Source organism: Oncorhynchus nerka, linkage group LG25, assembly GCF_034236695.1.
Source record: "Oncorhynchus nerka isolate Pitt River linkage group LG25, Oner_Uvic_2.0, whole genome shotgun sequence".
In the NCBI taxonomy this organism is placed as follows: Eukaryota; Metazoa; Chordata; class Actinopteri; order Salmoniformes; family Salmonidae; genus Oncorhynchus; species Oncorhynchus nerka.
Window position 1 is genome coordinate 19,131,887 of NC_088420.1, and position 17,341 is coordinate 19,149,227.

The following is a 17,341-nucleotide window of genomic DNA, read 5'->3' on the forward strand; positions in this document are numbered from 1 at the left end:
ATAAAAGTGCCACCACTGAAATACGCCTGTTACTTCCTGCCTCGTTGGGTGTTTGTCTGTCTTTTTCGAAACCATCATAGAGCATTTTCATTTAATGCAAGATATTGGTGAGTTGTATTTAATGTTTAAAATCTATTGATCAAAATTCATAACATTTCCCTTGTTTAGCATTTTTTTGTGGTTCTGTTAGAATTGCTTTTCATCTTTCTGGCATTCTCTCATGTCCTCTTTCCACTATCTGCATGTCCATCCTTCAGCCAGTGGTGTAAGAATACTTGAAAGTACTAGTTAAGTAGTTCTTTTGGGTATCTGTATGTACTTAACTATTTATACTGTTGACAACCTTAACTTTTACTCCACTACATTCCTAAGCAAAATATGTATGTTTTACTCCCATATGTTTTCCTTGACACCTAAAAGTAGTCAGGAGTTAGAATACGAATGCTCACTCAAGACAACAATATGGTATGATTAATGTACTGTATCAAAGTAACACGTTGCCATTCTTACTTGGTTTGTAAATTATGTCTGAGTTGGAGTGTGTCCCTGTCTGTTAAATGTTTTTTATATATATAATTCCATCTAGTTTGCTTAAATTAAGGAATTTGATATATTTTACATTTTTATATGTTTCAGCATTTACTTTTTACTTTCAAGTATGACAATTGAATACTTTGTCCACCACTTAAGTATATTTAAAAACAGATACTTAGTAGTATTTTACTGGCTGACTCACTTTTACTTGAGTCATTTTCTATTAAGATACTTTTACTTCATATTCCTCCCAATCTCTGTCTCCACATTTCCTCCTCCTCACTGGTTTATAAGGACCTGTTTCCCAACCCAGAGTACCACTGCACCTCACCTGCCTGTCTATCAGCCCAGATCAGCCCACAGTACCACTGCTGTTCACCTGCTTGTCTATCTGTCCACGATGAAGCTCATCTTGACTCTCTCTCTCATCTGCATTCACTTCTGCTCAGGTAACACGACTGACCTCTCACAATTAGAGGCGTCTTCCAAGATAAATGGTTTCTTAACTGCATCACTCCCAAATGCCTGTGTAAATATTCATCATAGCTAAATGGCCTTTACAGTACTTTTTTTTAAATGTTCTTGTTTTTCAGTTGAGATGCTGCAGTGTTTCAACTGCACTGATGCAGCATGTACAAACTCTTCTTTAGTTACCTGTCCAGCCTCAAATGAAACATGTCTCACTGCAACCAGAACCATAAAAGGTGTGTTTAGAGTTTGTTGTCCACTACATGCTAATGCTTCAAGACAAATTAAATGATGCTGTTAGCTTCCTCATGAAGGATGCTTTTGAACACTCCTGTAAGATTACAGTGTAATTGACTCAATTGGTAATTGACTCATTGCTCTATGATACTATTTCATCAGATTATATTCTAAATTGATATATTCTTCTCTGGTTTTGGATCTGTTACTGGTGAAGGTCCCGATAATACCACCGTGGTACTCAAAATGTGTTCACCATCCTCCATCTGTGTAACTCCTCTTAACACTGAAGTCACAGTGTCAGGGAACTTGGGCATCATAAGGGCTGCCTCTAACCAGCTCTGCTGTAACACCAATGGGTGCAACAATGAAACTCTGTCTGGTAAGAGACGTGTGTCCTTTACTTAAATTAAATGTGGTTTTCAACAATATATTTGATGTCCTGATTTCAATTGTCATAGTTTGAAGAAATATATGATCCGAGTGTTTCTTACACATCTGGACAGCATCCATGCTCATCTTCAGAAAATGTCTGAAACCCTACCTCTTTAGAGTATCTTGACTAAATCCCATTCCGACCCCCCCCCCCCCCCCCCAAGTGATCAAGCTGTTTGTATATGGCTGCTATGAAAGTGAACTGTGTTTGCGTATGATCAGGGATGTATTCATTCTGCCGATTCTGTTGGGAAAAAAATCTTAAACGGAAGCAAACTAAATTCAGATACCTGAATTTGTCCAATAGAAACTCTTGTTTACAAATGTTGGACTAATGATTACACCCTAGATCAGCTAGATGCAGGCAAGGGTGTGCAAGACATTATTGAATGTGTCACTGTCTGTCACCTTGATTACTCAAATGTTTCTCTCGACCTGTGGACCTACGTTGTAAACTTTCTTTTATTGGCTAGGTTGTAACAACCTCATGATGGCTACAGGGAAAATGCAAGTGTCATATAGTAGCCTAAACCTATTGATGTTACATTGAGCTGGTAGAATGGAATATGAATGACCGTCATCCAAAATGCTGTAATAGAAATAAGGCCACGCTCATAAAAAGATTATTGTCCTCCCTAATCTTAAACTGACCGACCACCACTGAATGGAACCCAGATCTATATGTGACCACTTGGTTACTGCGACACCGTTCTCCCAATGACACACAAACCAGAGTGGCCACCACAAAGCCCAAGAGCCTGACCCTCTCTGGAAGTTGCTGTAGCCCTGCTTGGGATATTTAGCCTAGATTGACTATTGGTTGAGACACAGGTCCCAGTCTACCATAGTATGGGAGATTGAAAATGGGAATTAGGCCAAGTTGGAGGTAATAATGCATTTTGATGATATTTTATTAAGATGCCTAAATACACCACACTAAAAGATTGATTGTATGGCTGTTTTAAAATTAATTTCCTGCTATTCTTCTTAGTAATTATTTATGTTCACTACTTGGTCAAATGATTTGATGACAAAATCTATGCAAATAAATTATATGAATTGATAGTTCACCTCTCGGTCTTCTTTTATTCTGTAATAGGGTATATTGTAACCATGTGTCCAAGCTGATCAAATCAAAGTTTATTTCTTTGTCCTTGTAGAACCTACGCCTTATAGACCTACTCATCACGTATTATTATTGTTACAAATAGAAGATTACCACTTCTCACAATGGTGCTTGTTAAGTAAAGTTAGATCAAAGCTGAATCACTGTCTCGCAAGATCATATATTGATTACTCTGAACAAAAATATATACGCAACATGTCAAGTGTTGGTCCCACGTTTCATGATTTCTCTAAAATGTTGTGAGCAAATTTGTTTGCATCCCTGTTAATGAGCATTTCTTCTTTACCAAGATAATCCATTAACCTGACAGGTGTGGCATATCAAGAAGCTGATTAAACAGCATGATCATTACACAGGTGCACCTTGTGCTGGGGACATTAAAAGGCCACTCTAAAATGTTTTGTCACACAACACAATGCCACAAATGTCTTCAGTTTTGAGGGAGCGTGCAAAAAAATACATATTTTCCACCATAATTTGCAAATAAATTCATTAAAATTCCTACAATGTAATTTTCTGGATTTCTTTCTTCTCAATTTGTCATAGTCATAGTTGAAGTGTACCTATGATGAAAATTACAGGCCTCTCTCATCTTTTTAAGTGGGAGAACTTGCACAATTGGTGGCTGACTAAATACTTTTTTGCCCCACTGTATATGAATTTTTAGGGGTGTCAATTTCACCCCTACCTTTTTGAGAAAGAACCTATTACTTGTTAAACAAAGTCTCTTTCGCTGAGCAGTTTTATTAGTATAAAATCATATGTCCCTAGTTTTATTGCATACAAAATATTTATTTAAAATATTTATTTTATTCAGTCATTATTACTTATCTGTATCAAGGGTGTCAATAATGTCAGACCCCACTGTACTGTGTCATTGGCTCAATTCCGCTATCAGAACCAAGACAATATGCTTCCTGAATGTGTTTCCATTGCATTACCAATGAAAATAGTTATTTTTAGATACCGGAGCTAGCTATGTCCACTGAATGTACTGTAGAATGAATATCCACTGATATCCATTTCCGTTCTCTTCCTACAGCCCCGAGTTCACTGGCTAACGGAAGACAATGTACCTCCTACAGCAGCTTCCAAGGCGTTGTGCATAACAGCACTGTGGCCTGCCTGGGGGTGGAGGACCAGTGCTTGAGCTTCAGTGGCAATGGTGACTTGTTTTGTTGTTCATGATACAAAAACTCATCACATTTGTGCAACTATAGACCAAAAAATGTCAAATGTTTGTTGAGATAGCCTATATCAATCAAATGTACACTGCTCAAAAAAATAAAGGGAACACTAAAATAACACATCTTAGATCTGAATGAATGAAATATTCTTATTAAATACTTTTGACATAGTTGAATGTGCTCACACAAAAATTATCAATGGAAATCAAATTTATCCACCCATGGAGGTCTGGATTTGGAGTCACACTCAAAATTAAAGTGGAAAACCACACTACAGGCTGATCCAACTTTGATGTAATGTCCTTAAAACAAGTCAAAATGAGGCTCAGTAGTGTGTGTGGCCTCCACGTGCCTGTATGACCTCCCTACAACGCCTGGGCATGCTCCTGATGAGGTGGCGGATGGTCTCCTGAGGGATCTCCTCCCAGACCTGGACTAAAGCATCCGCCAACTCCTGGACAGTCTGTGGTGCAACGTGGCGTTGGTGGATGGAGCGAGACATGATGTCCCAGATGTGCTCAATTGGATTCAGGTCTGGGGAACGGGCGGGCCAGTCCATAGCATCAATGCCTTCCTCTTGCAGGAACTGCGGACACACTCCAGCCACATGAGGTCTAGCATTGTCTTGCATTAGGAGGAACCCAGGGCCAACCGCACCAGCATATGGTCTCACAAGGCGTCTGAGGATCTCATCTCGGTACCTAATGGCAGTCAGGCTACCTCTGGCGAGCACATGGAGGGCTGTGCGGCCCCCCAAAGAAATGCCACCCCACACCATGACTGATCCACCACCAAACCGGTCATGCTGGAGGATGTTGCAGGCAGCAGAACGTTCTCCAAGGCGTCTCCAGACTGTCACGTCTGTCACGTGCTCAGTGTGAACCTGCTTTCATCTGTGAAGAGCACGGGGTGCCAGTGGCGAATTTGCCAATCTTGGTGTTCTCTGGCAAATGCCAAACGTCCTGCACGGTGTTGGGCTGTAAGCACAACCCCCACCTGTTGACGTTAGGCCCTCATACCACCCTCATGGAGTCTGTTTCTGACCGTTTGAGCAGACACATGCACATTTGTGGCCTGCTGGAGGTCATTTTGCAGGGCTCTGGCAGTGCTCCTCCTGCTCCTCCTTGCACAAAGGCGGAGGTAGCGGTCCTGCTGCTGGGTTGTTGCCCTCCTACGGCCTCCTCCACGTCTCCTGATGTACTAGCCTGTCTCCTGGTAGCGCCTCCATGCTCTGGAGACTACGCTGACAGACACAGCAAACCTTCTTGCCACATCTCGCATTGATGTGCCATCCTGGATGAGCTGCACTACCTGAGCCACTTGTGTGGGTTGTAGACTCCGTCTCATGCTACCACTAGCGTGAAAGCACCGCCAGCATTCAAAAATGACCAAAACATCAGCCAGGAAGCATAGGAACTGAGAAGTGGTCTGTGGTCCCCACCTGCAGAACCACTCCTTTATTGGGGGTGTCTTGCTAAATGCCTATAATTTCCACATGTTGTCTATTCCATTTGCACAACAGCATGTGAAATTTATTGTCAATCAGTGTTGCTTTCTAAGTGGACAGTTTGATTTCACAGAAGTGTGATTGACTTGGAGTTACATTGTGAATTTTAAGTGTTCCCTTTATTTTTTTGAGCAGTGTATTTATAAAGCCCTTTTTACGTCAGCCGATGTCACAGAGTGCTATACAGAAACCCAGCCTAATACCCCGAACAGCAAGCAATGCAGATGTAGAAGCATGGTGGTTAGGAAAAACTCCCTAGAAAGGCAGGAACCTAGGAAGAAACCTAGAGAGGAACAAGGCTCTGAGGGGTGGCCAGTCCTTTTCTGGCTGTGCCGGGTGGAGATTATAACAGTACATGGCCAAGATGTTCAAACATTCATAGATGACCAGCAGGGTCAAATAATAATCACAGTGGTTGTAGAGGGTGGAACAGGTCAGCACCTCAGGAGTAAATGTCAGTTGGCTTTTCATAGCCGATCATTCAGAGTTAGAGACAGCAGGTGCGGTAGAGAGAGAAAGTCGAAAACAGTAGGTCCGGGACAAGGTAGCACATCCGGTGAACAGGTCAGTGTTCCATTGCCGCAGGCAGAACAGTTGAAACTGGTGCAGCAGCATGACCAGGTGGACTGTGGACAGCAAGGAGTCATCAGGCCAGGTCGTCCTGAGGCATGGTCCTCCAAGAGAAGAGAGAGAGAGAATTAGAGGTAGCATACTTAAATTCACACAGGACACCGGATAAGAAAATAGAAATACACCAGATTTAACAGACTGACCCTAGCCCCCCAACACAAACTATTGCAGCATAAATACTGGAGGTTGAGACAGGAGGCATCGGGAGACACTGTGGCCCCGTCCGACTATACCCCCGGACAGGGCCAACCAGGCAGGATATAACCCCACCCACTTTGCCAAATTACAGCCCCCACCCCACTAGAGGGATATCTTCAACCACCAACTTACCATCCTGAAACAAGGCCGAGTATACAGTAGCCCACGAAGCACGAACCCGAGGGGAGCGCCAACCCGGACAGGAAGATCACGTCAGACTCAACCCTCTCAAGTGACGCACCCCTCCTAGGGACAGCATGGAAGAGCACCAGTAAGCCAGTGTAATAGGGTTAGAGGCAGAGAATCCCAGTGGAGAGAGGGGAACCGGCCAGGCAGAGACAGCAAGGGTGGTTTGACGCTCCAGTGCCTTTCCGTTGACATTCACACACCTGGGCCAGATTACACTCAATCATAGGACCTACTGAAGATAAAGTCTTCAATAAAGACTTAAAGACTTAAAGGTTGAGACCGAGTCTGCGTCTCTCACATGGATAGGGAGACCATACCATAAAAAATTAGCTCTATAGGAGAAAGCCCTGCCTCCAGCTCTTTGCTTAGAAATTGTAGGGACAATAAGGAGGCCTGCGTCTCGTGACTGTAGCATACATGTAGGTATGTACGGCAGGACCAAAACGGAAAGATAGATGGGAGCAAGCCCATGTAATGCTTTGTAGGCTAGCAATAGAACCTTGAAATCAGCCTTAGCCTTAATAGGAAGCCAGTGTAGAGAGGCTAGCGCTGAAGTAATATGATCACATTTTTTGGTTCTAGTCAAGATTCTAGCAGCCGTGTTTAGCACTAACTGAAGTTTATTTAGTGCTTTATCCGGGTAGCCGGATAGTAGAGCTTTGCAGTAGTCTAATTTAGAAGTGACATGGATTAATTTTTCTGAATCATCAGGGTCCAGAGTAACACTGAGGTCCTTTACAGTTTTATTTGAGATGACTGTACAACCATCAAGATTAATTGTCAGATCCAACATAAGATATCTTTGTTTCTTGGGACCTAGAACTAGCATCTCTGTTTTGTCTGAGTTTAAAAGTAAAACATTTGCCACCATCCACTTCTTTATGTCTGAAACACAGGCTTCCAGGGAGGGCAATTTTGGGGCTTCACCATGTATCATCGAAATGTACAGCTGTGTATTGTCTGCATAGCAGAGAAAGTTAAGATTATGTTTCTGAATGACATCACCAAGAGGTCAAATATATAGGGAAAACAATAGAGGTCCTAAAACGGAACCTTGAGGAACACCAACGTTTTCAGCTGATTTGTCAGAGGACAAACCATCCACAGAGACAAACTGATAACTTTCTGACAGATAATATCTAAACCAGGCCAGAACTTGTCCGTGTAGACCAACTTGGGTTCCCAATCTCACCCAAAATAATGTGGCGACAGATGGTATCAAAAGCAGCACTAAGGTCTAGGAGCACGAGGACAGATGCAGAACTTTGGTCTGATGCCATTAAAAGGTAATTTACCACCTTCAAGAGTGCAGTCTCAGTGCTATGATGGGGTCTAAAACCAGACTGAAGCGTTTCGTATACATTGTTAGTCTTCAGGAAGGCAGTGAGTTGCTGGGAAAAAGCTTTTTCAACAATTATAGAGGAATGGGATATTTGATATAGGCCAATGGTTTTTTATATTTTCTGGGAGAGAGGCTTTTACTGCTGCCACTTTTAGTGAGTTTGGTACACATTCGGTGGATAGGGAGCCGTTTATTATGTTCAACATAGGTTGGCCAAGCACAGGAAGCAGCTCTTTCAGTAGTTTAGTCGGAATAGGGTCCAGTATGTAGCTTGAAGGTTTTGACTATTTTCATAAATGTGTCAAGAGAAATACGATTAAAAAAGCTTGAGTGTCTCCCTTGATCCTAAGTCCTGGCAGTGTTGTGCAGACTCAGGACAACTGTGCTTTGGAGAAATAAATAGATTTAAAGAGGAGTCCGTAATTTGCTTTCTAATGATCATGATCTTTTCGTCAAAGAAGTTCATGAATTTTTCACCGCTGAAGTGAAAGCCATCCTCTCTTGGGGAATGCCGCTTTTTAGCTAACTTTGCGACAGTATCAAAAATAATTGTAGGATTGTTCTTATTCTCCTCAAATAAATTGGAAAAATAGGATGATCGATCAGCAGTGAGGGCTCTTCAATTCTGCACGGTACTGTCTTTTCAAGCTAATCGGAAGACTTCCAGTTTGGTGTATTTCCGTTCCAATTTTCTGGAAGCTTGCTTCAAGGCTCAGGTATTTTCTATATACCACGGAGCTAGTTTCTTATGATAAATGTTTTTAGGGGTGCGACTGCATCTAGAGTATTACACAAGGTTAAATTAAGTTCCTCAGTTACAGTAGGTGGTTAATCGATTGTTGTACTCTTATGTCCTTGGGTAGGTGGAGGGAGTCTGGAAGGGCATCTAAGAATCTTTGAATTGTCCGAGAAGTTATAGCACGGCTTTTGATGACCCTTGGTTGGGGTCTGAGCAGATTATAAATTGTGATTGCAAACATAATAAAATGGTGGTCCGATTGTCCAGGATTTTGAGGAAAAACATTTAGACCCACAATATTTTTTCCACGGGACAGAACTAGGTCCAGAGTATGACTGTGGCAGTGAATAGGTCCGGAGACATGTTGGACAAAACCCACTGAGTCGACGATGCCTCCGAATGCCTTTTGGAGTGGGTCTGTGGACTTTTCCATGTGAATATTAAAGTCACCAAAGATGTGGATATTATCTGCCATGACTACAAGGTCCAATAGGAATTCAGCAAACTCAGTGAGGAACACTGTATACGGCCCAGGAGGCCTGTAAACAATAGCTATAAAAAGTGATTGAATTGGCTGCATAGATTTCATGGCTAGAAGCTCAAAAGATGAAAACGCAGTCATTTTTGTATTTTTTTTAATTGAAATTTGGTATCGTAAATGTTAGCAACACCTCCACCTTTGCAGGATGCGTGGGGGATATGGTCACTAGTGTAACCAGGAGGAGAGGCCTCATTTATCACAATCAGTTCATCAGGCTTAAGCCATGTTTCATTCAGGCCAGTCACATCAAAAATATGATCAGTGATTAGTTCATTGACTATAACTTCCTTGGAAGTGAAGGATCTAACATTAAGTATCCCTATTTTGAGATGTGAGATATCACAATCTCTTTCTATAATGACAGGAGAGGAGGTCTTTATTCCATTGAGATTGCTAAGGCGAACACCGCCATGTTTAGTTTTGCCCAACCTAGATCGAGGCACAGACACGGTCTCAATGGGGATAGCTGAGCTGACTAAACTGACTGTGCTAGTGGCAGACTCCACTCGATTAATTTAGTTTAATCTGAGGGAATTAGGAAAATGTTGTTTATGTTGTTTTGAAGCTCATTCATCTTTGAGTTAGGCTTTTTAATGATAATATTATGAATAATAATACCAATTAAGTCTAGACCCGATTTCCCCAAATTGTATTATTATGTTTTATTATGAACCCTCAATTTATATTGTACATATTCTATTTGACAAAAAGTGATTAGATCAATTGATAGGAACAGAGTCAAACATTGTATAAGATTTACTTCCTAACCAAAATCCAATTTCTTTGACTCCTCAACTTTTGAAGTTCGAAGCTCAGCTTCTGAATGTCATGGCGACCAACCAAAGATATTCCCATATGCAGAGTCGTGTCTTCACTCATAATTATTCAGGATTCATTCATTTATTAACCATAATCATGGTAGCCTTCACATTAATGTAGAAGTGTTAAGAAACATATTTTATTATTACTTTTTTTTATTTTTAAGTTACTCCAAAATGACACGATACATTATTTACCATTAATTTCTATTAGGCACAAAATCATTTGAAACACAATCAAAACAAACAGTAAATGCATCCAACAAGTTTGTAGAGTAACAAGCTTGATGTAATCATTGTGTGCTAGGAATATGGGGCCAAATACTAAACTTTTGACAACATATTTTCTAAAACAGTTCATCCGATATGGATGAAAATATCATCAAATTAAAGCCGACAGTCTGCGCTTTAACCTCAAGTCATTGTGTAATTTCAAAGTACTGGAGTACAGAGCCAAAACAGCAAATGTGTCACTGTCCCAATACTTTTGGAGCTCATGGTATTATTGTTGATTCAAAACAATTAGATTTGAGTTGTTCTATGAGAGAAAGATGTTCGGAAAACTAAATATGTTGTTCTCTTTGACAGTACTTGGCTCAATCAATTATATGGTGAACATCCAGGGCTGTACATCTACCAACGTGTGCAACTATATTGATCAACTGCTGCCCTCAAGTTACATCAACTTTGTGCAATTCACCTGTAACACAGCCCCTTTACCTGTAACTGTAACCAAAGCCCATAACACAGCCTGGTCCATTAGACTGAGCCTAGTCCCTCTACTGCTGGGCCTCACTATCAGCAAACTCATCTGATATAAACAGAGATGAACATATCGGGACTCATATGACAACATAATGCATTGATTACAAAACAACAGAATGTACAATGATTTTTATGTATTGTGAAATACGTACTATAATTGAAATTCTGTTGTTTATATGGAATTTGCCAGATGATGCCCTGTTACATTATATAGTGTGCTTGCTTGAGGAAATAATTTCTTATATATTACTCTGTATATTTGATAAAGTGTGATTGCTTGTAAGTTTAAAACAAATAATCTCTGTCAATGCCAATAAAGTTTCTATCACTTTACCAAAATGGAAATAAAGTGTGATCTTATTGTGAACGTAAACCAATCACACAATATTTTTTATTTTATTAGGAATTCATGCTTATTTTTTAACAGATAGGGATAATAGCTAGCTAACACTCTTAAATCCAAATAATAACAGAGTGTATGGGAGAACCTAATCATACAGAATGCTACCTTCCAAACAGAAAATAAACTTAGACAGTCTTTTTTATTTGACTTAGTGGATTCATTTTCTCTCTACACTTCTTCTACAGAGGAGAGGAAAACCTGCCGGGGAACAGGATGTGTCTATAAAGGAGAGGAAGGTGTGGTCTGCCGTGAAGCGTTCCACTTGGATCATACAGAATGGCACCATGCCAGCAGTGGCAGCCGCTGCCTTAGTCCCCTCCTTGTTTACCTCCACAAAGGCCTTATGTGTCACGTGTGTTATGTGTCACGTGTATAATTGATTGATTGGAGACAGGCGCAGGAATACGTATTAGGGGGTTTTAATACTCCACCCAAAAATACAACATGCCTTGAAAGGCACAGAAACGAAGCCCAAATCAAACACGTATGCTAAGACACATGGATGTAACCCAAACCAAAGAGCGAGGTTACACCCCTAATAAATACACAAGACAACAATAACACACAATAACACAGCACGGCACGAGACCCGTGAACAATACACGGCACGAGTCCCGTAAACAATACACGGCACGAGACCCGTAAACAATGCACGGCACGAGACCCGTAAACAATACACGGCACGAGACCCGTAAACAATACACGGCACGAGACCCGTAAACAATGCACGGCACGAGACCCGTAAACAATACACGGCACGAGACCCATAAACAATGCACGGCAAGAGACCCGTAAACAATGCATGGGACGAGACCCGTAAACAATACACGGGACGAGACCCGTAAACAATACACGGGACGAGACCCGTAAACAATACACGGGACGAGACCCGTAAACAATACACGGGACGAGACCCGTAAACAATACACGGGACGAGACCCGTAAACAATACACGGGACGAGACCCGTAAACAATACACAGCACGAGACCCGTAAACAATGCACGGGACGAGACCCGTAATAACAATTGCACAGTACTACACGGGATGAGACCCGTAATAACGTGTACACAATACACGCTGCACGAAAGCCGAAACAAAGCACAGGTACTCACAAGACCAACGGACATGTGAACAATAAGTGACAAGACAATGGTGAACAGAGGGCACGTTTGAAAATTACTAATCAGGGGAATTGGAATCAGGTGTGCGTAATGAGACAGTTCAGTGACGTCTAGAGGCTGGTGACATAGAACTCCAGAACTGGTGCACGGAATAAGCAGCAGTACTGGGGGAATCTGTGGCATTATGGGCCACTGTAGACAGGAAGAGCCCACCTCCTCCTGTTCATCCAAGACAAGTTGGCCCTGCTTCTGTTGAATATGCCCCTCACCTGTGCTAAGCTAACACTTCCATGGCCACTTTGTACCTATATCCACATGTAGCCAGTGGCCCATAACCCCATGTGAAAGTGCCCCTATTATACAAAACAGGTTAAAACATCCCTAGACAGGCAACATGTACACAGGTCAAAATGGCTCTTACACATTAATTTTACTCAAAGCAAGACTTCTGTGAATGACGATTCATTGTAACCAATCTTACCACAGCAAAATAAACTGAAATTCAGTACTTTCATTCATCTGCTTGCTCTGCCCTCATATTTAGCCTTGCATTGAAGTGTTTACCATTTTATTTTCAGGACAACCAGGGCCACACGTAGAACACAAAACATAGAACATAAACAGTTGCATTGAGACTCAAGAAGTTAATTAACATGTTAACAATAGTGAAAACAAGTTCTTTTTCAACCTAACAGAGCTTAAGAGGATCTGCAGAGAAGATTGGGAGAAACTCCCCAAATACAGATGTGCCAAGTTTGTAGCTCATACCCAAGAAGACTCAAGCCTGTAATTGCTGCCAAAGGTGCTTCAACAAAGTACAGAGTAAATGGTCTGAATACTTAGGTAAATGTGATATTTCAGTTTTTTTTGTTAAATAATGTGTGAGGATAGACTATGTGGTTTAAAATATGGAGTGATTACCAAATATAGTTTTTGCAACTTAACTGACTTTGCAGAGATAAATAAAGGTTAAAAAAATACATATATATTCTGTTACAGGGAAAGCTCACTACTGCCCATGCTTCATAAGTCCAGACCTCTTGGAAGAGGTTGTACACTAACATACTGAGGATACACTTAGGCCTATTGTATGAAATACTAAACTGATGCAACACATTTTCAGCAAGACACCAATTGCTGGGCCTCACCATCAGGAAAATCATCTGATGGGAACAGGTGTGAGCACCTCTACCATCTGAGGCCGGAGATGAGGAGCGCCCCGGAGTTTGCACTGGAGTTTAGGACCCTGGCTGCCGGCGCTAGATGGAGCAACAGGGCCCTGATCGATCATTACCGCTGTAGTCTACGTGAGGACGTCCGTCGGGAGCTGGCCTGCAGAGACACCACCCTCACATTTGACCAGCTGGTAGACCTATCCATCCGGCTGGACAACCTGCTGGCTACTCGTGGACGTCCAGATCAGGGTCTAGTTGTTTCATCCTCCCGCATACCCTCTCCGATACCCATGAAACTGGGAAAGGTGCGCAGGGAGACCGGAGGGGGTTACCGCTTGTGCACCATATGTGGCCGCAGAGGTCACAATGCTGGTCGGTGCCGGGTTGTTTCCTCTGAGAATCGAGGTAGCAAGCAGAGCATTCTGGCGTCACCCCAGGTGAGTAGGCACCATTCTCATCCAGAGCCCTCTGTTGCACATATGTTTGTCTCTGTTACTTTTCCTGAATTTTCCCCACGTTCACAGCATAAGGCTCTAGTAGATTCAGGTGCGGCTGGGAATTTAATAAAGGATTAGCTCATAGTTTAGGGATCCCCATTGTTCCTGTGGATATGCCTTTCCCCTTTCATGCCTTAGATAGTCGACCATTAGGGTCAGGGTTTATCAGGGAGGCCACCACTCCTTTGAGTATGGTAACGCAGGGGGGTTACAGGGAAAAGATGAGTCTTTTTCTTATTGATTCTCCTGTGTATTCCATGGTGCTGGGCCTACCCTGGTTAGCTTGTCATAACCCCACTGTTTCTTGGCCACAGAGGTCTCTCACAGGGTGGTCAAGAGAGTGCTCAGGTAGGTGTTTATGGGTTTCAGTTGGTAATACTACGGTGAAAAGTCCAGACCAGGTCTCCACCGTGCGCATTCCCCCAGAATATGCCGTATTGGCTCTCGCCTTCTGTAAAAAGAAGGAGACTCAATTACCACCCCATCGACGGGGGGATTGTGAAATAGATCTCCTGGTAGACGCTGCACTTCCCAGGAGTCACGTGTATCCCCTGTCACAAGCGGAGACGGTGGCTATGGAGACATATGTCTCCGAATCCCTGCGTCAGGGGTACATTCAGCCCTCCATTTTACCTGAAGGATGGAGGTTTGCTCCCGTGCATTGATTATCGAGGTCTCCATAAAATCCTGGTGAGGTATAGTTACCCGCTACCTCTTATCACTACGGCGATTGAGTCAATGCACGGGGTACGCTTCTTCACTAAACTGGATCTCAGGAGTGAGTACAATCTGGTGCGTATTCGGAAGGGAGACGAGTGGAAGACGGCATTTAGTACCACCTCAGGGCATTATGAGTACCTCTTCATGCCGTATGGGTTGATGAATGCGCTATCAGTCTTCCAATCATTTGTAAACGAGATTTTCAGAGACCTGCACCGGCAGGGTGTAGTGGTGTATATCAATGACATTCTGATATACTCCGCTACACGTGCGGAGCATGTGTTCCTGGTGCGCAAAGTGCTTGGTCGCCTGTTGGAGCATGACCTGTACATCAAGGCTGAGAAATGCCTGTTCTTCCAACAGTCTGTCTCCTTCCTAGGGCATCGGATTTCCACGTCAGGAGTGGAGATGGAGAGTTATCGCATTGCAGCCGTGCGTAATTGGCCGACTCCCACCACGATAAAGGAGGTGCAGTGATTCTTAGGGTTTTCCAACTACTACTGGAGGTTTATCCGGGGTTTTGGTCAGGTTGCTGCTCCCATTACCTCACTGCTAAAGGGGGGCCAGATGCGCTTGCCGTGGTCAGCTGAGGCGAACTGGGCTTTTAGTCACCTGAAGGCTCTGTTTACCTCGGTTCCTGTGTTGGCCCATCCGAATCCCTCTTTGCCGTTCATAGTGGATGTGGACGCATCAAGCTTGGGTAGGAGCAGTGCTCTCTCAACGCTCGGGTACGCCACTGAAGCTCCGCCCCTGTGCCTTCTTTTCGAAGAAGCTCAGCCCGGAAGAGCGAAACTATGATGTGAGGGACCGGGAGTTGTTGGCTGTCGTCAAGGCCTTGAAGGCGTGGAGACATTGGCTTGAGGGGGCTAAACACCCTTTTCTCATCTGGACTGATCATCGCAATCTGGAGTACATGCGGGAGGCGAGGAGACTGAATCCTCGTCAGGCAAGGTGGGACATGTTTTTCACCCGTTTTGTGTTTACCCTCTCTTACAGACCAGGCTCCCAGAACGTGAAGGCAGACGCACTGTCCCGGCTGTATGACACAGAGGAGCGGTCCACGGATCCCACTCCCATACTCCCAGCCTCGTGTTTGGTGGCGCCGGTAGTGTGGGAGCTGGAAGCGGACATTGAGTGGGCGTCACGTGCAGACCCCTCTCCCCCTCAGTGTCCAGCTGGGCATCCGTACGTTCCGTCTGGTGTCCGCGACCGACTGATCTATTGGGCCCACACGTCACCCTCCTCTGGTCATCCTGGGATAGGTTGGACGGTGCGCTGTCTTGATGGGAGGAACTGGTGGCCCACTTTAGCTAAGGACGTGAGGATTTATGTTTCCTCCTGCTCAGTGTGCGCCCAGTGCAAGGTTCCTAGACACCTGCCCAGAGGTAAGTTACAACCCTTACCCGTTCCACAACGGCCGTGGTTGCACCTGTCGGTGGATTTCTTAACTAATCTTCCACCTTCACAGGGTAACACCACGATCCTGGTCGTTGTGGATCGTTTTTCTAAGTCCTGTCGTCTCCTCCCTTTGCCCGGGTCTCCCTACGGCCTTACAAATTGCGGAGGCCCTGTTAACACACGTCTTCTGGCACTATGGGATGCCAGAGGATATAGTGTCTGATTGGGGTCCCCAGTTCACGTCAAGGGTCTGGAAGGCTCGTCTGGGGGTCTCGGTCAGCCTTACCTCAGGTTTTCACCCCGAGAGTGATGGGCAGGTGGAGAGAGTAAACCAGTATGTGGGTAGGTTTCTGCAGTCTTATTGCCAGGACCGGCCGGAGGAGTGGGCGAAGTTCGTGCCCTGGGCAGAGATGGCCCAGAACTTGCTCCGCCACTCCTCCACTAACCTTTCTCCCTTTCAATGTGTATTAGGGTATCAGCCGGTTCTGGCTTCTTGGCATCAGTCAGACAGAGGCTCCTGCGGTGGACAATTGGTCCCAGCGCGCAGAGGAAACCTGGGAGGCTGCCCACGTCCACCTTCAGGGCGCCATACTGCGCCGGAAAGTTGGCGCAGACCGTCACCGCAGTGAGGCCCCGGTGTTTGCACCAGGGGACTGGGTATGGCTCTCGACCCAAAACCTGCCCCTCCACCTGCCCTGCCGGAAGCGGAGTCCACGGTTTGTGGGGCCGTTTAAAGTCCTGAGGAGAGTGAACGAGGTATGTTGTAGGTTAAAGCTACCCACTAATTACCGTATTAACCCCTCGTTCCATGTGTCTCTCCTCAGGCGGGTGGTGGCTGGCCCGCTTCAGGAGGCTGAAGTGCGGGATGTTCCTCCGCCCCCTCTGGACATTGAGGGTGTCCCGGCGTACTCCGTTCGATCCATATTGGATTCGAGACGTCGGGCGAGGGGCCTTCAGTACCTTGTGGACTTGGAGTACGGTCCGGAGGAGAGATGCTGGGTTCCGGTGGAGACGTGTTAGATCCTTCCATGCTGCGAGAATTCCACCGTCTCCATCCGGATTGCACTTTGTCTGTCATAGTTGAAGTGTACCTATGATGACAATTACAGGCCTCTCTCATCTTTTTAAGTGGGAGAACTTGCACAGTTGGTGACTGGCGGCTAAATACTTTTTTGCCCCACTGTACTTGCTCACCTATGCTGAGCTAACACATTGTACCTATATACATGTGGCCAGTGACCCATAATCCCTCGTGAGAGTGCCCCTATTGTACAAAACAGCTTAAAACATTCCTAGACAGACAACATGTA

The 17,341-nt window shown here is 44.1% G+C and overlaps 1 protein-coding gene across 3 annotated transcripts; it reads left to right on the top strand.

Annotated features, from left to right (window-relative positions):
- On the top strand, nucleotides 1-11,055 carry LOC115109132 (phospholipase A2 inhibitor gamma subunit B-like). 3 transcript variants are annotated; one of them, XM_029633743.2, is made up of 6 exons: nucleotides 1-107; nucleotides 829-983; nucleotides 1,128-1,238; nucleotides 1,457-1,621; nucleotides 3,843-3,965; nucleotides 10,540-11,055. In XM_029633743.2, the coding sequence occupies exons 2-6, from the start codon at nucleotides 935-937 to the stop codon at nucleotides 10,764-10,766; spliced, it is 675 nt and encodes a 224-aa protein (XP_029489603.1). In that variant the 5' UTR covers nucleotides 1-107; nucleotides 829-934; the 3' UTR covers nucleotides 10,767-11,055. The 3 variants fall into 3 exon arrangements, with proteins under 3 accessions (XP_029489603.1, XP_029489604.1, XP_029489601.1); XM_029633744.2 differs by having other exon boundaries at nucleotides 848-983; XM_029633741.2 differs by having other exon boundaries at nucleotides 17-107; nucleotides 258-983.
- Nucleotides 11,056-17,341: the final 6,286 nt, after the last annotated feature.

What these genes read in the sequence shown, in the direction of transcription:
- LOC115109132 (XM_029633741.2), top strand. Translation starts at nt 659, where the DNA reads ATGACAATTGAATACTTTGTCCACCACTTAAGTATATTTAAAAACAGA. An exon ending in CTGCATTCACTTCTGCTCAG is followed by an intron (nt 984 to 1,127) that starts GTAACACGACTG and finishes CTTGTTTTTCAG; the next exon opens with TTGAGATGCTGCAGTGTTTC. An exon ending in CTTGAGCTTCAGTGGCAATG is followed by an intron (nt 3,966 to 10,539) that starts GTGACTTGTTTT and finishes TCTCTTTGACAG; the next exon opens with TACTTGGCTCAATCAATTAT.